This window comes from Cydia strobilella, chromosome 4 (assembly GCF_947568885.1).
Source record: "Cydia strobilella chromosome 4, ilCydStro3.1, whole genome shotgun sequence".
In the NCBI taxonomy this organism is placed as follows: domain Eukaryota; kingdom Metazoa; phylum Arthropoda; class Insecta; order Lepidoptera; family Tortricidae; genus Cydia; species Cydia strobilella.
The window spans coordinates 7,536,800-7,560,360 of record NC_086044.1 but is presented as its reverse complement, the minus strand read 5'-3'; the positions used below and the strand labels follow the sequence as shown (position 1 = coordinate 7,560,360).

Here is a 23,561-nt window from a genome sequence, read left to right as displayed (position 1 = left end):
TGCAAGTAGTCAATTGTGCTGGTAATATTGTTTGGGAATGAAATGGAAATAAAAACTTTAATTTACGAAGCGTAACTTAATATTTATCATTTTCATTGCACGAAAGTGAGTAAATTAATTCGTCCTCGACATTTCATCATCCGTGACGTTGAAATTTTGTCAATAATTGGTCAATAAAAGAGGAAGGCATCTATTGTATGTATGTAGGCGATATTGGTCGCTATGGAGATAACTCTACCACACCCGCAGGACGAGGCAACGAGGTTTTCTCGCTATTTATTAAATGTTTTTTAATTTAGGATATTGCTACCTACTTTACGACGTAATTATAACTTAAACGTTGTTCTGCAAGGTGTGTGTTCGGTGAAAACTTTGAGACAATGCCGTGTTAAAGTAAGAAAAGCATTATGTTTGGAATTGTAAGTAGGGCAGTGCAAGTGGTGACCCTCGTTGTATTTTCTACTCATTTGGTGACTGGTGGTATCGCCTGCCTCGGAAATCCGTGCTTGCATGGCATTTGCATTGATGATATTAACAGGTGAATATTTAAATTGGTTCCAAACATATTTTATAGTTTAAGAAAATTAAAACAAAAATAAATTTAAATAGGTCGACGAATCCAAACAGCTTTGTACTTCTCGTGATTAAAATATGCTACCGTTTCCACTTGGAAACCTAATGATTAAGTAAAATTTACTGTACCTACCTATTTTTTTATTCAGTACATATTCGTGCTACTGTGTGGATGGATACACGGGCGTTCAGTGCCAGACTAACTGGGACGAGTGCTGGTCAGCGCCGTGTCAGAACGGTGGGACATGCCTCGACGGCATAGCCTCCTACAACTGCTCGTGCCCGGACGGCTTCATCGGTAAGTACCAACCCCATGCTGCGTGAATACACATGGGCGTTAAGTGCCAGCCGAACTGGGATGAGCTATCTATAAACATAGCTGCCGGCAGCCAATCCGTTTTTATGTAAATTTCAAAAATTTATGATTGCTAGATTTTATCAAATTCGCTATAAGGTTAGGTGGGGTAAGATGAACTATTGAGCAAGAAAAGCACTTAATAAGGAAAATAAACACTAAGGGTCGGTTGCACCAAACTGTTTGTAATCGTTAAAGAGTTCGCTAAATTTTATTGTATGGAAAGTTTCATAGTAAACCGCCGTGGCGCGCCGGGTGACGTTGATCAGTCTGTCTAGTGCGGATGGTGCAACTGGCACTTAGATATATGTAATTAAAGACATTAAAAACTAAATTAAATGACATAACTATATATACATAGTTGGTCAAGCGAACCTTGTCAGTAGAAAAAGGCGCGAAATTCAAATTTTCTATGGGACGATATCCCTTTGCGCCTACATTTTTCAAATTTGCCGCCTTTTTCTACTGACAAGATTTGCTTGACCAACTATAGAAATGAAACTAATGCCTAAATAAAATTAACTTAAAAATACTTACGAAGAAGGCTCTTCCTCATACAGTTTCTCTTGCCCCGAGCAAAATAAACTAGGTATGTTTTTCTTACCCCACCTGACCTTACTTAGAGTATGCAATTTTGCTCATACTGATTGGAGCCTCATTGTCCATGCTGGGCCCATAACCTATAGAATTTTACTTGCAAGTTAATAAATGACACATAGACAAACATATGTAGGAGAGAGAGGAGATGCCCTGTGTCCCATATAAACTCCGATCTAAAATGAACTCGAAACCTAGAAGGACATTATCAGTTAGTACATAAGTACTCAGTTATATCTACTCACGCAATTGTGTCAGAACTGATCGATTGGGTCAGATCGGGGACATCGTGCCTTCGTGCCACTGGCATAAAGGAAAAGTAATCAATCACCTAATAATAAATTATTCGTTGCTAGCTGTTGCACTATTCCAATCAGAAGTAATGTGAATAAAATTTTCAACTACCTAGTTTACTTGTATAATACTTGGGGTAAAAAGGCAATTAGCTAACTACCTAGTTTACTTTGCATGACAACAATATCTAATTTTACACTTTCTAAGGATCTACCGCAAAAGTCGATAATCGGAATTTCGTTATCTGTGCCTCTCTGTCATTTTTGCATATTTGAGCGATAGAGATAGAGCCGCAGAAAACGAGATTTTGATATTCGATTTTTGCGGTAGGCCCTCTGACTTCATATATTTATTAGTTAGCCTCGAGTTTATTTAACCTGACTATCTTTAATTACTCGTACCTAGGTCGCTTGTCGTAACTATTGTAATAAATACTACAATATATTAATATATTTTCCGGACGACAGAATTGACCTGAAACGATTGGTAAAAAATCTCATTATCACACTAAAAATTAAAAAAATATTTTAATTTATTTTATATTTGTTAGTATGTAATGTTTGACGATCATGATAAGAAGATAAGCATAATTTTGAAATGTATAGTGTAATTTTTATCCTGAAATAAATAAATCTAAATCTATCTAAATCTAAATAAAAAAGAGAACACCCATATCTATTTTACAGGCGACAATTGCGAGACCAACTTCAACGAATGCGAATCCAACCCTTGCCTCAACAACGGTACCTGCATCGACCTGGACGCCGGCTACCTGTGCGCCTGCGGGCCGGGCTTCGCCGGCGAGCACTGCGAGCTGGACGTGGCCGTGTGCAACTCCAGCGACGAGGCGCGTTGCTACAACGGCGGCCATTGCAGAGAGGGGCCCGGGTTTAAGTTCTACTGCACCTGCACCGCCGGTAAGGGATTACTTATATTATATTAGAGATTTAAAACGACAGACTACAGGTCCAACAGACGCTCTTGTCGCATTGGTCGCTCTTGCGCATTTCGAATGTCGGGTTTAGCTACAGCAGCTTTTTTCTGTTTTTCCAATAAGTAATGTATTATGTATGCTAATTTGTCAGGTTGGGCGGGACCGCGATGCGAGTTTCAGATCGATGAATGCGAGTCTAACCCTTGCCAGAACGGCGGCGTGTGCATCGACGCGCACGCAGACTACATGTGCGCCTGTTCTTACGGTGAGAGCAATAGTTTTAACACGTTTATGAAATAGGAGGCAAACGAGCAGACGGATCACCTGATGGTAAGCGATTACCGCCGCCCATGGACACCCGCAACACCAGAGAGGTTGTAAGTGCGTTGCCGGCCTTTAAGATGGGAATACGCTCTTTTCTTTAAGGTTTGAAGGTCATATCGGTCCGGAAATACCGCAGGCGACAGTTCATTCCACAGTTTAGCTGTGCGAGGCAGGAAGTTTCTAGAGAAACGCACAGTTGAGGACTGCCAACCATCTAAGTGGTGAGGATGGTAATGTTGTCGCGTAGGGCGATGGCGAAAAGAAGCTGCAGGGATTAATCCGAACAATTCCTCGGAGCACTCCCCGTTATACACGCGATAGAAAATGCAGAGCGAGGCCACATCTCTACGCAGCGCCAAGGAGTCAAGCCGTTCCGAAATACGCTGGCAGTCGACAATTAGCCTCATGCATGAAGTTTATATTTGAACGAAATATGTTTTATTCGGATGTTTGTTACCGTTATATCATGTTACAAATGCATTTCCGTTTTTAAATTACCATTTAATTACTTAAAATTATAAATAAAATGTAAAAAAAATTGCCCGCGAAAAGCTAGTGAGCGAAACGCTCGAAACGCCACGTGACGTCACGCGTTCGACAGATTAGTGTCATTAGTAGCAAACGTCAGTTGGGCCGCCCAACGTGTGACGTCATCACGCTCTGTCGAATTCGCGCCAAAAATTATGAACGTTTCAACCGCTTAAAAATTTTCAACATTTTAAATATTTTTAATAAAATAATGTTAAGGTTTACAAAAGTATTTTTGTCATTTCCGGTGTTCCAACGATATAAATTATGAATCTAAAAATAAAAATAAATTCATGCATGGAGCTAATTCGAGTCGCTCTTCGCTGGATGCGGTCCAGAGGGAGAAGCTGGTATTGGGGTGCCTTTTTAAATAGTTGCAAAAATCATTCCCCGACTGCTAATCATGTTTATGAAAAGCATTTTTCTCTACCCGTAAGATATCCGTCTTCTCTCATAATTTTCCCATGCGTGTAGGTAGTAAAAAAAAAACTGTTATGTTAATCCCTAAATCGGCTGCACTAAGATTTTAATAGGATTTTATAGCCTTAGCCTACATTGATTTTTGACGACCGGTCTGGCCTAGTGGGTAGTGACGGGTAGCTATGAAGCCGATGGTCCTGGGTTCGAATCCCGGTAAGGACATTTATTTGTGTGATGAGCACAGATATTTGTTCCTGAGTCATGGGTGTTTTCTATGTATTTAATAAATATATATCGTTGTCTGAGTACCCATAACACAAGCCTCTTTGGGCTTACCGTGGGACTTAGTTAATCTGTGTAAGAATGTCGTGTAATATATATTTTTTAATATTTTAATTGAGAAAAATGCCGTGAATATGTTACATTTTTTTGTCAACTCCAGGATTCACTGGTAAAAGTTGCGAAACTGAAATAGAATTCTGCGATGACAATTCGTGCAGCAACAACGCGCTATGCGTTGTTGAGGACGGTTTCCGGGTCTGCTACTGCGTTCCCGATTACCACGGGGAACGATGTGAACTGCAGTATGACGAATGCGAACTCGGGCCCAGGTATAGTTAATTTTTTTGAGATCGTTAGTAATTTTGCAAATTGCTATCAAATTTTTTAAGGGTCAGTCAGTTTTGTATGCCAATGCACTTTTCCACTTATCTTATTAAAATTGTAGGTGCCTATTGTTATACAAAAAAAATATTTTCAGATGTATGAACGGAGGCACCTGCATTGATGGTATTGACAATTTCACTTGCTCTTGCCCACCCCGCCTCACTGGGTCCTTCTGCGAATGTCTAATCCTTGACAATGATACCTTAGACTGCGAATATGTCAGCTCTACTCCAATACCTCAATCCACGTATATGTCAACTACTGATGTCCAAACCGATACTACTACTGATTCGGATGCAACTACACAGTGGGAGTATAGTACTACGATAACTGTGCTGCCTGATATAACCATTACAGTTGAAAGCGTAGCTACTGGAACTGAAGAAGTTACAACCCAAGAAACAACAGAAACTACTCTTGATATTGATGACACATATACCCCAACTGAAACAGACGTTTATGTTACATCAGCCACAGAGATCAAACAAACCATAGAATCTGAGGACTCCAAAACAGAGGGTACTACTGTTGAAACAACGGATAAGGAACCAACCGACACAATTACAACAGTTACAAGTACTAAAGCAGCTACGAAAATAATAACAGATCTTGCTACTACTGCTGAAACTATAACAACTGAATCTGCAGTAACAGAAATTGTAGAAGTGACTACGGTTCCAGAAATGGATACGACCACTGTAAAGATGTTCACTGACACTCCAACTGAACACCCCGTGACAGAGTTGGCTACGTCGTCTTCAGCTGCTACCGAAACGATGGAGATGACTACATTCTTTGACAATAGTACGTTTGCGTATACGACTGTACAATCAGAGTGCAGCGAATCTGTCTGCAACAATCAAGGAATTTGTGTAAACACTCCGCAAGGAATTCGGGTATGAACTTTGTACTTTCGCGCCTACATTTTTAGGGTTCCGTACCTAAGGGTAAAACGGGACCCTATTACTAAGACTCCGCTGTCTAGCTGTCTGTCTGTGTGTCTGTCTGTCCGTCTGTCACCAGGCTGTATCTCATGAACCGTGATATACAGCCTAGACAGTAGATATTTTCACAGATGATGTATTTCTGTTGCCGCTTTAACAACAAATACTAAAAACAGAATAAAATAAATATTCAAGTGGGGTACCCATACAACAAATGTGATTTTTTTGCCGTTTTTGCGTAATGGTACGGAACCCTTCGTGCGCGAGTCCAACTCGCACTTGGCTGATTTTTAAATTTGCCGCTTTTTCCACTGGCGGAAATGGCTTTACTACATCATGCTTATAAATGGATTTTTAAATTTTGTTCGATTTCAGTGTCACTGTCCTTTCAACTATGGCGGAAGCTTGTGCGACGAAAAGATCTTAATATCTTCAGCAGCCTTCAGTGGAAATTCTTTTGTTGCTCATAAGCTACGGAATACCACATCTATAAGCGTAGAATTCAACTCCAAGACTCTGATAACAAATGGGCAACTCATGCAAGTAGATATAGCGAAAGGGGTATACGTTCAGCTGTATATGAACTCTGGGCTTCTGAAGTTTAAGTTCTCCTGTGGTTATCAGACTATGCTTCTCAGTGAGCTAAAAACGTACGTCAATAAGGGATACCCTATGAAGATTGAAGCCAAGTAAGTTCCTATACCTAGGTATATATTGTCGCACTAGATGAAATGGATTACAATTTAGCATTTATAATCATTATTTCCAAGTTTGGTCTTGAATAAATATAGGTTTCCAGTCGTGAACTGGCCTAATAATCATTCTTCGACCTTGAAGTTAACTTCAAAGATAACCGGAAAACATCAGATTGCTTAGGTTTTTGCAACTCAAGACTTTCCTCTCAAAACTGTTACTATTACTTATTTGGTTCCTACTTCTTCGTTTCAGGCTGGACCTATTTCCCGCAGCACAACACTGCAATGCCACGCTCCGCCTTAACGACACGGTGGCAATGAGCGGCGGGCAGGACGCCCGCGTGGCGGCGCTAGACAACAACACTATGCTGTACTTTGGCAACATGCCCCATGCCAACGACACCATGCCCTTTGTAGGATGCATCTGGGATTTGATGGTGTGTTGAGCAGCTGCAGGTCGCTCGCGTGGCTGTTGTAGATGATAAAAACAACACTATTATGTGTCTCCTCTTCAATAGGATCCATTTTCCTTCTACTCCCTAGATTTCTCTTCCTTCTGATCTTCACCTTGATTGGTTTCTAATGCAGGTCAACAGTGAGAAGCGCGAAGTATTCGGCGAGGCAATGGAAGCGAGCAATGTGACCGAGTGTTCTTCCCTGGCGTGTTTGTCAGGGCCGTGCCTCAACGGAGGCTCCTGCCACGACCAAGGCGAGGGATATACATGTTCCTGTGCCAATGGGTAAGTTTTAGGTTTCCCTGTTTGGAGAAATTAAGAGCAATGTTGCCTAGTGGAGTTCCCCGGCAGGATTGCCAGGACTGTCTTGTGCAGGATGCTCCAGTTGTTCCCGGCTGGTACAAATGGGAATTAAAGTATTCAAATTTCGTCAGTGGCGACGGCCTGAGTCAAGCAACTCGGTCACGTGAGATAGGGACAAAATGGATTACTCCACTGTTGTTTCTTTGGGACTTTCCCACAATCAAATTATTTGCGATGTGAAAGCAGTAAACCAGCAGCTAAACTAAGAATTAGAGTCAGACTAAGCTAAGCTAGCCGCGATTTTGATAGCCCAGACGGTGCAAGTGTTATTTTAAACGTCAAACTTCTATGAAATTTTGACGTTTTAACACTTTTAATGGTTACCTAGTGCATTTTTAAATATCCAGACTTGAATGATTTACTTAGTGCAAAAATTGACTAGCAGGTTTACGCATCTGGTAAGTATTTATATTAAACTGTTCAGTGTTTGTTGTAAAGGTGGCTGGGCCCGCACTGCGAGATGTCGGTGTGCGCGCACAACCCCTGCCGCTCGGGTGGGAGCTGCGTGCCGCACCCCGGCAGCGGCTTCCTCTGCCTCTGCCCCTACGGGAAGCACGGCATCTTCTGCGAATACAGTCAGTACTTCCTATACTACCTACATACCAACACCAACTGAAGTCAGACACCCGTTTTTTACACAGATATTTTATTACGATTTTTTTTTGTTTTATTTCTACAAGTATTTTGTTATTTGCGGAATAAACCAATTCAATGTGTTTTTTTCTTTATTAAATTTTTAATATTATGCGTGATGTAGTTTTTACCTAGGTACCTACCTAGTACCTAGCTTTGGTGAACCTTATCTTATCCCCTGTGCTGCATTTAACTAATCACTGTTTATTATTTACAACGAAGGGACTTAATCGCGTAAAATAAGTATTAAATAATAATAATAATTTAAATAGTAATTTATTTTACGCGATTAAGTCCCGTCGTTGTAAATAATAATGAGTAAAAATCGTGAAAGTTTAAATCAGTGTTAATCACTGTTTATTCAATCTAGAAATCTATTGGTTAATAGAAACTATTCTAGCCCACTTCTCGTTGATTGTATATTCAATATCAGGCCGAGCTGATATATTATGGTCTTCAAGATAATTTGGGTGATAATGAAATCGAAGATGCAAGATGCTAGAGCCAACGCCAAAAGCTTTAAATTGGCGTCTTCTATTTATACTTTTAACTGTCAAGACTCCATTCTGCAAGGATATTTACTGGTATAATATCGTAAATATATATTTTTCACATTTTTCGCTACATTATCAAATTTTTTATACCTAGCTCCATTCCATGCTCTCAGTGGCAGTACTCCCCGTCTCAGTATTCTTTTATACCACGTAGTTTGAATTATTAATGTAGATTGACGTGGATCTTGTCTGATTATTTATAACTGAATCTCTGCTAAGACTTAAGAAAATTAAGCTAAAAATGTTTTCAGATGTTGAAATAACCCGTCCATCGCTGGCTCCAATCAGCAGCGAAATATCATCTTACCTCATCTACCCGCTGTCGCAGGCGAGCTCGGAGCGCTTCGACCTGCGCCTACGGTTCCAGACGACGGACATGGAACAGATAGCGCTGCTCGCGTTTGTGGGACAGGGGGGAAGGCATGACGCGCATAGTCACCACTTGGCGCTGACGTTTGTGAAGGGATACGTTATGTTGACTTGGAATATGGGAGGTGGTTTGTATTTTTTCCTAACTTTCTAATCATCAGGTTGATTATTTATTAACACAGAATATTTACTAAATTTATTAAGTTTATTGAGCTCGGTTTCGTTTCTGACATTATTACCTAACTTTACGTTTATGTCAACTTTTTCCTCAAATTAATCTGCACTCGGACTTCGTATTTTGAAGAACTTAAGTGGGATCTTAAGAAGTTACGTTGTATCATTTGTATCTACCAGGGCCACGGCGTGTATTCACGGCGCGTGCTCTGAGCCCGCGGCGCGGCGGGCACGTCGTCCGTGTGTGGCGGCGCGGTCGCTCCGCCGGACTCAGCGTGGACGGCCGCCACAACGCCACGGGCAACGCACCCGCGCATGACGCGAAGATGACTGTCCAGCCGTACGTGTACATCGGTGAGTGTGTACTACTTAACTTACGTCAGTACCAAAAGACGTGTTTGAGAGTGCACATAAAATGACATTTGCACAGGCCTAATTAGGTCCAAGTACGTTACGTATAAGTACTTATTACTAATAAGTTAGACGCTGGATTCTATCAAGTGAACAGAATATTTGACATAAAATTGTCTGATACGAAACCGGGAATTACGATTTTATTTTTTTAGGTGGTCACCCCTCCCCCGGCTACCGCGACCTTCCCCACGACTTACCACTGCATGGCGGCTGGCGCGGCTGCATCTGGGAAGTCTCTGGCCAGGCCGTGGGCGCTGGTAAGGCGCTGGGCGGCCGCGGCGTGGGCCAGTGCGGCGTGGCGCAGTGCACCGCCAAGTCGTGCAACGCGCCACGGGGTGTGTGTATTCATTCGCCGGCTACATACGGGTAAGGCTGTAGATATCTAGGAGGTCTTGGCAAGGCGCTGTGCCCCAGCATGGGCCAGGGGCTTGTGTATTCCACTCGTCGGCTACGTATGAGTTATGTAGGGTAGACTTATAAGTATGTTGGTGTTGCACATTAGAAATAAATCTTGATCTTTTATTCATCTAACATTGGCGCAGTCGGTAGGATAAGGCTGCACTTGGGAGGTCTCTGGGCAGGCTATGGGCGCGGGTAGAGCGCTGTACTGCGGCGTGGGCCAGTGCGGCGAGGCACAGTGCACTTCCAAGTCGTGCAACAGGCCGACAGACCTAGTACTATTCACCCGCCGGCTACTCATTACGGATGAGGTTTGCTGGTATAAATGTTGAGTTGAGGCCTAGGCCTTCCCCCTTGATTTACCTCTCCACGTCGGCTAGTTATAAAGAGGTTTAATAGCATTATTGTTCAGGTAATCAACTGTCTTTTCGCGTCCTAATTTAGGCAATGAAGATATATTTTATTATCGCGTGATGTAGGACTGACCTACCTACTTATTGTTTTATAAATAGATAAAGTGAAGTTTCGCAACCTCACAAAAAAACTAATCATGATGTATAATCTACAATGACGCAGTGTCCATAGAGCAAATTTTACCCGCGTGAATAAATTGTACGCAGGTACTTCCTGAATTGAAACCGTATTTAAGATTTTTGAGCATTTTTTAGTAACTAGTGTGCCTACCTGTCAAAATATTAGGTACGACACCTTACTTCTAAAATGCAGGTGCATCTGCAATGAAGGCTGGTTCGGTGCCACATGCGCGTCGTCCCGCAGCCCCTGCGACCGCGTTGTCAGCCAGTGTCACGGCAAGTGCGTGTTCACGGCAGACCGGGCCGAGTGTGACTGTCCGTATGGGAAGACCGGCACATACTGTGATAAAGGTAAAGGTTATACTTACTATCTACAAATATATCACCCAGTGCCAGCAAGCCGAGCGGAGTATGACTGCCCTTAAAGGAAGACCGATACCAAAGAGTAGTACCTACAGGTTTTTAAAGGGTCGACAACGCGCATGTAACACCCCTGTAGTTTCAGGCGGCCATAAGGCCACTGCTTATCATCAGGCGGGCTGTATGTTTGTTTGCCACCGACGTGGTATTCAAAAAAACTCAATGTTAGCAATTGCGTGCTCATGGCAGACCGGGCCGAGTGCGATGGGCCCGTATGGGAAGACTGACACCTACTCTGATAAAGGTAAGGTAACATCCGTCACCAAAGTGTGTGCTTACAGCACATAAAGCGCAGTTGGATTGCCGCAAAAGCCTTATGTAACATCTGTATAAAACCCAAGTTCAAGGTCAGTTTATCATAAAAAATATTCCTAGCGATACTTAATATATTACTTCACATCCAACCTCCTGAGACCCAGAAGCAGTCATTTTGTTTTAGAATTTTGAACCCTTAGTTACACAATGAAAGTTCAAAATAAATTGTGGAATATGTACAAAAGTTTATACGCAGGATCTTAAAATTTTTATTCCCTTATAATTATTTGCAATGTCTTCCAGATTTCATCCCAACGGACGTGTACTTCACCGGTACCAGGTCGTACGTGAAGCTGAAGCCTCAAGCCGTTTCCAGCGTGAGCTTGGCTCTCGAAGCAGAGATCAAGCCGAACACGGAACGGGGCCTCATTGCGTTCGTGGAGACACCTCACTTCTACACCGCGCTGTCCTTGCAGGGAGGACTACTGGAATATCGATGGACAGGTTTACTTCAATCATAGTTTCAACGCGCTTTAGAAATACTCGAACTCATACGACTTTGGATTTCATTTCTGACTTTTGTATCGCTTGATGTAATTGATTCGATTGAGATACCTAAAATATGATTTTAACATTGACAAAATAAAAGTAGTAAAGATTAGAACCTCTGAGCTAATCGCTTTGTTGCTTGCAGATCGACTATCCGGCGTAACGTCACTGGTCCGCAGTAGCACGGTAGTGGCGCTGAACGCGTGGCACTCTGTGAAGGCGGGCCGCTACGGCAGCCGCCTGTACGTGTGGGCCGACGGCGCGCTCGCGACCGAGCCGCTGCTGGCGCACGCCTACCCGCACACCGCGCACAATGCCAGCGTGCTGCTAGGTCACTTACTGTACAACAGTCTTATAGGATCGACTGGCTGGGCCCTATATCAAAACACTTACAATTACAATTTACAAGTGACAAATTTATATTATTTCTTTTTAACAAATATGTAAATTGTAGGCAAAAAATCTACATTTGACATAAGCAAATTTTGTAGATTGTAAATTTGTAGATCTGATATGTATGTAATAATTGTGCATGTAACACATTATCTACAATGTAACAATATTGTCGCCATGTACACTTGTAAAGTTTTTTGTGATAGGGCCCGTGTGACCCAACGTCACTGATCCGCAGTAGCACGATGGTAGCGCTGAACGCCTGCCACTTGGATAAAGCGAGCCGCTAGGTAATGTACTCGATCAATTAATCTTTGCTACGGATCAGCAAGGATAGGGACCCACCCAGAAAAACAAATATATCCGTTAACATTTTTCCCTTGAACCTATTTATTGTATTTTATTACAGGGGGCGCGCAAGACCTAGCGATGCTGCCTTTCGACGTGATGTCCGGTCCCCCTGAACCCTTCACCGGCTGCATTAGAAATCTCCATGCCAACAACGTTCTCCTGCCGCTTGAAACTCAAAATATTCTAGGTAGGTAATTAGTGACGGTGTAATATTAGGTGGTTAAGTAGTTAGTTACTCGTAACTTCTGTTAAATTTGTTTTTATGGTTCCGTACCCAGAGGATAAAAACGGGACCCTATTACTAAGAATCCGCTGTCCGTCTGTCTGTCTGTCACCAGGCTGTATCTCATGAACCGTGAATACCGTGATAGCTAGACAGTTGAAATTTTCACATATGATGTATTTCTATTGCCACTATAACAACAAATACTAAAAAGTACGGAGCTGTAGACTCTAGTTCCTCATAACGTGAAATAAGAATTGAAACGCCGATTTGCAACACAATTATATTATTAATAAATTAGACGCGTATACATGACATGTTATTTCTTTGAAGGATATTGCAAAAATAAAAAGCTTGACAATGGCCGCGCTTATATAGGTCGCAGGAAACCCGTAGCGCGCGATGTGTGCAGCGCAGCGCCATCTACCATGAAATTGAGTATGCTTTCTTGCTTGCCGCAACATACTCCCGCCTAAAGAATAGCAGAATCCTTTCTTCTCACATCTGGTAGTGGACAGAGCTTCGAAATCGAGCGGGTTAGCACTCCAGTTGCTGTGCGGACTTCGTAGACTCGTGTCACGTTGTCTTGTCCAGGGTGTTTCTGTACAACTCTACCTAGTAGCCATTTACTAGGAGGTAATCTATGATCCTTAATTAGTATGAGGTCTCCGACGTTAAACTCTTGTTTTCTGATTTTCCACTTCGGTCTCTCTTGTAATCTTGTTAGAAATTCAGTTTGCCATTTTCTCCAAAATATTTGTAGCATTTTCTGAATGTTTTGCCATCTTGATAATGAATTTGTCTTATGTTGTGTTAAATCTCTCTCCGGGATGGTGACTAACGGTTCTCCGACAAGAAAATGTGCTGGTGTCAGCGGCTCTAGGTCATCAGGATGATCGCTCAGCGGTGATAAAGGTCTTGAGTTCAGACAAGCCTCGACCTGGTTCAAAAGAGTTGTAAATTCTTCGAAGGTAGGTGTAGCGTCTCCGAGAGTTCTCTTAAGATGAAACTTGATACTCTTGACTCCGGCCTCCCACAATCCGCCATGGTTTGGTGATCCAGGAGGGATGAACTTCCACTTGGTGCCTTCTGTATCTAGTAGGGCTGCTAGTTCAACGGGGATTGTTGACTTGCCAAGTCTCCAAGTCTCTAGTATTTCTTTGCTCGAGGAAATGAAGTTAGTCCCGTGGTCACTCCACATCTCCTTGACGAATCCTCTTCGTGATGTAAATCTTCTAAATGCTGCCATGAACGCTTCCATAGACATGTTGCTCACACATTCTATATGTATTGCTTTAGTTACCATGCAGATGAAGATGCTTATATATGCTTTGAAAGTCTTTGTTCCTCGTCCAGGGCTCATGCGCACGTTTACTGGACCTGCGAAATCTACACCAGTTGTAAGGAACGCTCTTGACGGCTTCACTCGTATCTCAGGTAAGTCACCCATCAGTTGAGTTACTGTCTTTGCTTTTTGTTTAGCACAAGGAAAGCAATTTCTCACGTATGTTTTTATAGTGTTTCCTGCGTCAATCAGCCAGTATCTTCCTCTAAGATATGTAGTCATCAGTTGAGGGCCTCCATGCAACGTCTTCTTGTGTGCGTCGTTAAGTAAAAGTGGTATCAGTACGTTGTTCTTGGACAGGATAATTGGATGTTTGCTCAGGAACTCTAAATCTGCATGTTTCAATCTTCCTCCAACTCTCAGGATTTGTTTGTCATCGAGAAAGGGCGTAAATGACAGTAAACGACTTCTTTTCTTCAATGTTGTGTGATTTCTCAGAGCTTCGATTTCTTGTGGAAATTCTAGTTGTTGAGAAAGCTTGATACATGTTGTAAGTGCTTCTTCTCGCTCATCATGAGTTACATATTGAGGTAAGTTTTCTTTTACATGTTTGTTTTTTAAGATAAGCCATCTTCTACAGTAGGCTATGACTGAGATGAGTTTTCTCAATGATGAATATCTCTTTGAAATTGTAAGTATGAAATCTTCTGTCTTCTGAGTCTTCTCTGACAAGGTAGTAGTTGCGCATTTGATAGATTTTCTTGTTTCTAGATCTGTATCTTCTACTTCATAGTGTTCTCTTCTCCATTCTCTTTGATGTAAAAATGTTGGGCCTTGAAACCATAGTGTATGTTCTTTTAATTTCTCAGGTGTGACTCCTCTCGATGCTGGATCTGCAGGGTTTTCTTTTGTGTTCACGTACGACCATGTTGTATCTATGTTGTTGTTGATTGCAATGACTCGGTTTTTCACAAATGTTGTCCACTTCAGCGGGTCTCCGAGAATCCAGGCTAAGGTTATTTTTGAATCTGAATAAGCGTATGTATGGTTGTGCTCGATTCTCATAGCTGTAGCGACGTGTTTCAGTAGTTGGCTCAGTAGCAGTGCTGCACTCAGTTCAAGACGGGGCAAAGTGAGTTGTTTTTTCAACGGTGAGATTTTTGTTTTTGCCATGATGAGTGATATTTTGACTTCTCCGTCTGGTTGGATTACTTTGCTGTAGACTACTGCTGCGTAGGCTGACATTGATGCATCAGCAAAGCCATGCAGTTCTACTAACTCGCTGTTGTTGGTCGTTCCGATCCATCTCTCAAGCTTCACGTCTGACAGGTGCTCTATGCCTCTGCAGAAAGTCTTCCACTCTGTCTTCAAGTCTTCAGGTAACTCTGTGTCCCATGATAATTCTCTGGACCAGGTCTTCTGTAGAAATATTTTCGCCATGGCTACAGATGGTGCTAGCCAACCCATTGGATCAAACAGGGAAGCGATGACTGTTAAGACGTTTCTCTTTGTTACTCGCTGCTCAGATAAAGTGTTGATTTTGTTTGTTACTAAGAGGGTATCTTCGTTTGAGTTCCAAGTGATTCCTAATGTTTTGATTGTCTCTTTTTTGTTGATGTCTATCTCAGAATTCTTCGCTCTCTTCTCTGGTTCTACTGTGTTTATGAATTCTTTGCTGTTTGAAGACCATTTTTGTAACTCGAAGCCTCCTCTTCTTAGTACTTCTGTCAGTTGACGTTTAGCCTCTACTGCGGTTTGTATTGTATTTCCCCCTGACAGTACATCATCCATGTAGAAAGAATGGTTGATGATTTCTCGAGCTTGTGCATAATCTTCTGTGTTTGCCTCATCGATTGCTATCTGTCTCAGGGTTTTGATTGCTAAGAATGGTGCACATGCTGTTCCGAAGGTTACAGTTAGCATTCTATACTCTCTTATGTCTTCATCAGGGCTGAATCTCCAAAGTATTCTCTGAAAGTCTGTGTCTTCTCTTCTTACAAGGATCTGCCGGTACATTTTGATGACATCGGCGACAAAGCAGACTTTATGCGTTCTCCATCTCATAAGAATGTCTCGAAGATCTCCCAGAAGTGACGGACCAATTAGCAGTTCTGAGTTGAGGCTTACTCCGTTGGCTCCTCTGCATGAAGCATCATAAACTACCCGAAGCTTAGTAGTGTCTCTATCTTCACGGATCACAGGATGATGTGACAGGTATACTCTTCTGTCTGGCTCTCTCATAGGTTCATCTCGTTCAACTAATTCCATATGTTGTAACATTATGTACTCTCTCATGACCTCATTGTAGGATTCTCTCAATTTTGTGTTTGCTTCTAATCTTCTCTCAGTGCTCATGAATCTTCTCAGTGCGATTTCTCTCGAATTCTCTGGTAAAGTAGGTTTGTCACACTTGAATGGAAGTGATACGATGTATCTTCCGTTTGTATCTCTTGCTACTGTATCTTGATAAATGTTCTCAGCTCGAAGTTCTTGTGGGGTGAGAGTGTCGTTTTCCTCTGACTCTAATATCTCTGTCTCCCAAAATTTTTCTACCATCTTCTCTAATGTGGTTGTTGTTCAACTGACCTCCTGACAGGATGTATCCCAAGCGAGTTTGTTGTGCTATGGGAGTACCTGGTTCTCCTTTAATCACTCCGTTCATCAAAATGTCTGTGTAGATGTGAACTCCAAGTAGTAGATCAATGTTGCTTGGTGTATGGTAAGTTGGGTCTGCAAGTGACAAGTATTGCAGATGACTCCATTTCTGTGGACTGATTGGGACTTCAGGCATAATGTCGGTGACATCTTGAACAATGTAGGCTGTGCAGTTGACTTTGAAGTTGTCATTGAACCTTGAGTAAACTTCTATATCTGTAGCGGACTTGATTCTTGTTGACATATGACCCACTCCGGTAACTAATCCATCAGCTGGTTTTCTTCGCAGCTGTAATTGTTTGACAGTTGCTTCACTTATAAATGATTCTTGTGAACAGGGATCAATGAGTGCTCGTAGAACTTGTATACCATGGCCAGTCTTAATGTTTACTAGTGCGGTAGCCATGAGCGCAGTATGACTCTGAGTGATAAGGTAGTTTCTTATTTTTGGCGTATCTGAAGGTTTTGTAGTAGTCTCTTCTCTCAAATTTGTAGCGGTTTCTCTCGATGTAGATTGTATTGGATTTTCTCTCTTCTCAGTTGGTTGGTTTTCAAAATGAAGTAAAGAATGATGTCTTTTTTGGCAATGATGACAAGATACTCTGGATTTACAATTTTTCACATTATGTTTTGATGACATGCAGTTAAAGCAAAGTCTTTCCTTTTGGACATGTTGAACTCTGTTGTTGACATCTAGGTTTGCAAATTCTTTGCATAGATAGGTGAAGTGGTTTTGTTTGCAGTAGGAACACTGTATTGTAGTTGTAGCGGGGCTTGTTAGAAAGGATCTCTGTCTCACGATAGCTCTCTCTCTGTCCTTCGAATAGGTTGTAGATGGAACCATTTCTAACACTCTGAAACGTGTCTCTAAGAAGGTTGTAAACTTCTCTAGTTTCGGCAACTCTTGTACAGGTAGCGCTTTTATCTCCTCTTCCCACTGTTTGCGCGTCTCGTCATCCAATTTGTTGAGTATAATGTGAATCACGATAGTATCCCACTCGTTAATCTTTACGTCGTTGTTTTTAAGGCTGTTCAGGCATTCTTGGGTAGTATCGAGTAGCTCTCTGATAGATCTAGATGTGCCGTTGTACACTTTCTTTTGATTCATAAATCTATTCAAGATGGTATTTACTATCATGCGTTTGTTGTTGTACCTCTTGTCTAAAGTTTCCCATGCAACATCATAGTTTTTCTCGGTTATTTGCAGATGCTTCAATAATTGTTCAGCTTCACCGGTGACACTTGATTTCAGGTAATGAAGTTTTTGTACCTTGCTCAGCGATGTTTTATTATGAACGAGCGACGTGTACAGGTCTCTAAATGACGTCCATTCTTGATAATCTCCAGAGAATTGGGGCAGGATCACTTTTGGAAGCTTCACCTCTTGCGTAGAATGCTTGTTTACTTCCGACGTTGACTTGTATTGCGGTTGTGATTGCGGTTGCTCACTCAAAGTTTCGGATTTGTTGAATAGCTCGATAGTATCCGATAACTCTCCTTTAATCACAAAATACTCTTCTTCTCCATTGGAGTACAAGTCGGTTGTGAAGTAATTATGCTCCTTTTTCTGAGCCGTAGTTGCATATTTCAAGATTTGGAAATGGTTTGTTTGAAATTTCTGCCAATACTCGTTCAATGTATCAATTCTAGCTTGTACATAGCCTTTCGTAATACGTGATTTTCCTTGCTTCTTGAAGTTTATCCCGATCTTTCTTATTAATTCGTAAGTAATTTCTTGTTCCGACACGTAAGTATCCATTTTGTAGGTTATGTAGTAAAATCTTACGAAATATCTTGAATCTTCACTCTTTTGGCTTGAAAAACACTAAATGTTCGTAGCTTTGCTCGTTTTTACACGTTTTCTTCAAAATTATTACGAATCTCGATGTATTTTCGCAGTTTTATGTCCATTGTTTACACCAATGTTTACACCGAAGCGCCGACTATTTTTACGAAAATCACTCAATTATTGTTCTCGCGGTACTCGATATGGTTATTTATTGTATTTATGCACTGAAACCTCGTAAATATTATTCATTCATCGTTTATTTCTCGTATTTTTAGTATTTTTTTCATCATTGTTCGTATTTTGTTTTTTCACTCTTGTTCCTTCTTCATTTATTTTGTTCTAGAATGTTCGATGCGTGACGTCTATAATCTCTCAAAATTATTCTTATTTCACTGCGATTGTTCGTTTTTCACCACTAATTCACTATATTTCCGGCTCTAATGGACCACTTTGTAGACTCTAGTTCCTCATAACGTGAAATAAGAATTGAAACGCCGATTTGCAACACAATTATATTATTAATAAATTAGACGCGTATACATGACATGTTATTTCTTTGAAGGATATTGCAAAAATAAAAAGCTTGACAATGGCCGCGCTTATATAGGTCGCAGGAAACCCGTAGCGCGCGATGTGTGCAGCGCAGCGCCATCTACCATGAAATTGAGTATGCTTTCTTGCTTGCCGCAACAGGAGCCCTCGGTGCGCGAGTACGACTCGCACTTGGCCGGTTTTTTTTATACTTCAAGTATCGAATAAGAAATAAATTAAGAAGCTTCTAATACTCTTTCTAAATATCTATTAGCGTGATGGCAAGCTTTGCATTTTTGATTCATTAATTCATTTCATCACTCAAGCTCATAGTAGTATTTATTAAGTTAATTTAATACCTAATTAAAGTGTAAGCGACCATCGACAATACAGCAACCTTAATAACAAAACTTCCGTGAGGCACTGACATATTAAATATATTAAACCGGGTCACTCACGTTTATAAAGTCAATGATTGCTCGACATGTTTCGCTCCATAACGAGGAGTATTTTCAATGAGCGCTCGCGTCGCGTCTGCGTCGAGCCACCAACCCGTAACGTGAGTGACCCGGTTTAATATATTTAATACAGCAACATTGACATAGGTACAGGACGCCCTTGGCTTTGATTTTCTACCTCTCATGCTTTACTTTTCAGGGTTCCGTACCCAAAGGGTAAAAACGGGTCCCTATTACTAAGACTCCGCTGTCCGTCTGTCCGTCTGTCTGTCTGTCACCAGGCTGTATTTCATGAACCGTGATAGCTAGACAGTTGAAATTTACACAGATGATGTATTTCTGTTGCCACTATAACAAAAAAATACTAAAAACAGAATAATATAAATATTTAAATGGGGCTCCCATACAACAAACGTGATTTTTTTGCTGTTTTTTTCCGTAATGGTACGGAATCCTTCGTGCGCGAGTCCTACTCGCACTTGGCCGGTTTTTTTGACTAGACCTGATTTTATTGTTTCTTCTTCCCGCAGCTGGTCAGAACCTGGGTGACTGCGACGGCACGCCCTGCGGCGCCGAGGCGTGCGCGGGCAGCGCCTGCGTGGTGGAGGGCGGGCGCGCGCGCTGCTCGTGCGCCGGCGCCGGCGCCGCGGGCGGCCGCTGTCGCCGCCACGCCGCCTGCAGCACGGACGACTGCAAGCCGCCCGCCGGCGCCTGTAGGGGAAACAAGTGCGTCTGTGCCGCTGGTCATGCGGGACTTGACTGTCAGCTCAGTAAGTGATTTTTTTGTGGCAGAGGATTAGAAGATTTACGACTGTGAGTGTTGAAGCGTACGCAGGCGGCACGTGTGCCATGGAGGACGGATTCTAAGAGACGCCGCAGGCGATCGCTGTACGCTGTTCAAAAATGTGTCCGTGTCTGGATATGCGGGATTTGACTGCCACTTCAGTGTCAGTAACCACAAGTATTATTATGTTTTAGTTTTGGGCTCCTCAATTTATAACGTAAACTGCCAGGAATTAAAAACATGATCCACATAAAATTTTACTTTCTTAATTGATTATGTAAAATAAATGAGCTTGACCACAGGTATACCAATGAGTTTTTATTTTCAGGAGTAAACGTGACGATTCCCCAATTCGCGGGCGATTCCCTCCTGTCTCTCGGCCGGAGGACGGCCGGCGTGCCCCGCGTCAGTGAGCAACGACTGAGCGCCGACTCCAAGTTGCCGCCGCAATACGTCACGCTCAACTTCACCACGGCTGAACCGGCGGGCCTGCTGCTTTCTATTATATTGGTGAGGAAATCGTTTAAGGACCTTCGCTGAAATTAGTCTTTGGTTTTGGCATTTTCAGTCTACAGGTTGGCCTAGCTACGAAATGAAAATAAGTAAATGTTGGTAAATGTAGCTAGGTACCTGACACTGATACTGCTGATAGCGACACGAATGTTACCTATTGGGCAGATACTATATAATAATATTTTCATGCAGTGCTACGTCAAGTATGGCGCTCCTATGAGAGAGTATGTGTGTTTATCACTTCCAAGTCGATGCAAACTTAACGTGGTCTAAGTCTATCATCACTTTCTTTGGCTAAGTAAAAAATACCGAATCTGAGATATTATACGCCGCATTCTTCCGAAGTTTTCTTCCTCTTCAAATCATAGATACGAAAACTCCGTTCCTTGTTCAACAGGACACCGAATATCTCGGCTTCGGTCTAGAGCACGGCTACCTCAAGCTGGCCTGGTCCAGGCCCCGCGAAGATCTCACGCAGTACGCCACAGAAGAATGGCGGCTCCCCAAACCGCTGCAGATACAGTCCAAGTTACTGCCCAGAGCTGGTTTCTTAGCCGACGGAGAATGGCATGTCTTGGTGCTAAAGTTGGATAAAACCAACATGTCCGTTGTTGTGGATCAGAATTTGGTGTACAATGATGAGCTGGCTCTGAACGAGTCCATTTATGATGACGTGGAGTTGTTTATAGGTAAGTTGTTTCAGGTTTTATATATAGAAAGGAGTTAAAAAAATTTGACAAAAATTTTAGTAGGTACCTATTAAGGAATTTTCAACCCTATTCACGTGGTTGAATGGATTTATAAAAACTAAAATTGAACAAATAACTAAAGTTTAGTGGAGTGGTGGCCTACCGGTAAGAGCGTGCGACTTGCAATCCGGAGGTCGCGGGTTCAAACCCCGACTCGTACCAATGATATTTACCAGTCGCTTTTCGGTGAAGGAACACATCGTGAGTAAAACGGACTAATCCCAATAAGGCCTATATTCCCCTCTGGGTTGGAAGGTCAGATGGCAGTCGCTTTCGTAAAAACTAGTGTCTACGCCAATTCTTGGGATTAGTTGCCAAGCGGACCCCAAGCTCCCATGAGCCGTGGCAAAATGCCGGGACAACGCGAGGAAGATAATGAGCTTAGTGGACACGACGCGCTCGACCGGCACTGGCTCATTTTTACAACATTCCTGTTAAGTTTATAGTCCTTCGAGCCGGACAGATTCTTATAAAGGACCGTGCATGTTAGAGGGTCTGCTCTGCCATCTTGTGGCACAGAATAAATAATGGTAGTACTATTATACAGAAACAGACCAGTACAGAAAGGACACTTCCTACAAAACCGAAGTTTCACAACGATTCATGGACGAATCATGCTGTCCGTTTCTAATGTATGACACTATCCCTTTCGGCTATTTAGGGTTGTCAAAATTCAAGTGATTATCTTATCTGTCTGTGATCGTGAACGCAAAGGGACGTCATGTTGTGTCAGCCCTAATGCTCGGAGCAAAGCTGAGCCGAGAATGCTCGAACGGAGGAGTGTCCCCCCACTACTTGTGGTCTAAACGAAAAACTTAAAATTGACATTGACGCTTCATGCGTTTCTTATGGTCCTTCGAGCCGGATACATTGTATTTTTATTATGATTATTTACAGAACATGCGTTATTATTTGTTTTTTTTTTATTACAGGTGGTATTAACGAAGAGGATAGTGCAATAGGTAAGAAAGCGTTCCCACACAATTTCAAAGGCTGCATAGATAACATAGCTACCAAAGAAGAATCATATTTGATCGATTACAATGAAATATATAGTGAAAACATTAAATCGTGCCAATTATTCCCCTCCGCATAAATCAGAAGCGAGGGTGTCATGTTATATTTGCTGGTCAGTTTTATTTATACTTCCAATGAGTCTTTAAAAGAAATTAGAATAAGTTTAAGTGAAAAATATACATATATCGTGTGGCAAAAATCTAGCTAGCTAAACATGAGCATGTACTGCACACTTCAATTTTATATGCCGGTTTACATCACTTACCTGTTATCAAACATAGATATAACTCCGTAATAGATGGATACAGTCTAAGGAAAAAACGTGCCTCGAAAATCACGAAAATTTGATTCTCGATCAGAGGGCGCCACTAGTTTTGGCCTACTCTCGTATAGAGGGCGTTGACTGTTTCGTTTTTTATTTATAATTTTAACGCATATCAGTGAAAGAACATGGGTCAAAATCATATAAAAATAATTAATGCAAATAAAAAAAGCATTTATCCATATTTAAATACATTTTAACGTATTTTTATAAATATTCATTTTTAGTTTTAAAGTATGTCGATAGATGGCAGTGAATTTACTGTGGCTACAAAATTTACTATGACAGTACCGCTCTATCTTATTATATCCTCTTTGTCAACCTGTTATATATAGATTTTAAAATTAAAACTAATAATAATCATGGTTCACAGTGCAAAATATAGAGCACTTATCTGTTATAGGTAACGGTTGCTCATCATCATGGTTTGATTTTGAATAACATGATCTCACAGTGAACATGGTAGTATGTTTAGAAAAAAGCCCCCAAAACATCAGAGTCGCAATTTCTATATTTCTACTGTGCCTTTTTCACGCATTCGTCGGGTTTGTTGCATGTGTGTAGGTAGACTTTTAGAGTAAAATAATTCAATACTCATTATAGTACAAAATTTCTAGTCTTCGAATAGGACCAAAGAAGCGTGTTTACCTTCGTTGTATTGTATGATAAATTGTAATTTGATATATTCTTTATTTTTTAAGTAGTATTTATTGTAGTTATGATTTTTAAGACATGTACCTAATGACCAACAATTTTTATTAATTCTGTTGACAACTGAGCTAATACTACGAGGAAAGGGAATAAGAAAACTGTTATAATGCGTTTGCTCATACCGTAAAGGTGGATTCCACCAGTGTGCGGCACAAGCAAATTCAGTACAAAAATGCTTGTGCCGCACACTGGTGGAATTCCGCCTTTATAGTCTTAGCTCAGTTCGAGAACAAATGTTCACCGAGTCTAAAATAATTAGCGTGAGATAATAATTTTGTAGTGATCTAAAATTAAGGTGATTTAAGTTAAATAATGAAATTAAACATTCATCG

At 41.5% G+C, this 23,561-nt stretch overlaps 1 protein-coding gene across 1 annotated transcript; it reads left to right on the top strand.

The window, feature by feature from the left end:
* The first annotated feature begins 346 nt into the window (after positions 1-346).
* Positions 347-22,462, top strand: LOC134740949 (protein eyes shut). The gene is made up of 21 exons (XM_063673611.1): positions 347-538; positions 723-871; positions 2,506-2,736; positions 2,905-3,018; positions 4,468-4,636; positions 4,786-5,587; positions 6,011-6,324; positions 6,584-6,767; positions 6,919-7,070; positions 7,587-7,723; positions 8,587-8,832; positions 9,059-9,232; positions 9,445-9,658; positions 10,418-10,575; positions 11,203-11,403; positions 11,594-11,779; positions 12,251-12,379; positions 19,664-19,903; positions 20,246-20,427; positions 20,828-21,119; positions 22,112-22,462. The coding sequence occupies exons 1-21, from the start codon at positions 408-410 to the stop codon at positions 22,273-22,275; spliced, it is 4,569 nt and encodes a 1,522-aa protein (XP_063529681.1). The 5' UTR covers positions 347-407; the 3' UTR covers positions 22,276-22,462.
* The last annotated feature ends 1,099 nt before the right edge of the window (positions 22,463-23,561 follow it).

Excerpts from the sequence above, each read along its gene's own strand:
- LOC134740949 (XM_063673611.1), top strand. The coding sequence starts at position 408 with ATGTTTGGAATTGTAAGTAGGGCAGTGCAAGTGGTGACCCTCGTTGTA. Across the intron at positions 12,380-19,663 it reads TGAAACTCAAAATATTCTAG|CTGGTCAGAACCTGGGTGAC; the intron begins GTAGGTAATTAG and ends TTCTTCCCGCAG. Across the intron at positions 19,904-20,245 it reads GGGACTTGACTGTCAGCTCA|GAGTAAACGTGACGATTCCC; the intron begins GTAAGTGATTTT and ends TTTTATTTTCAG.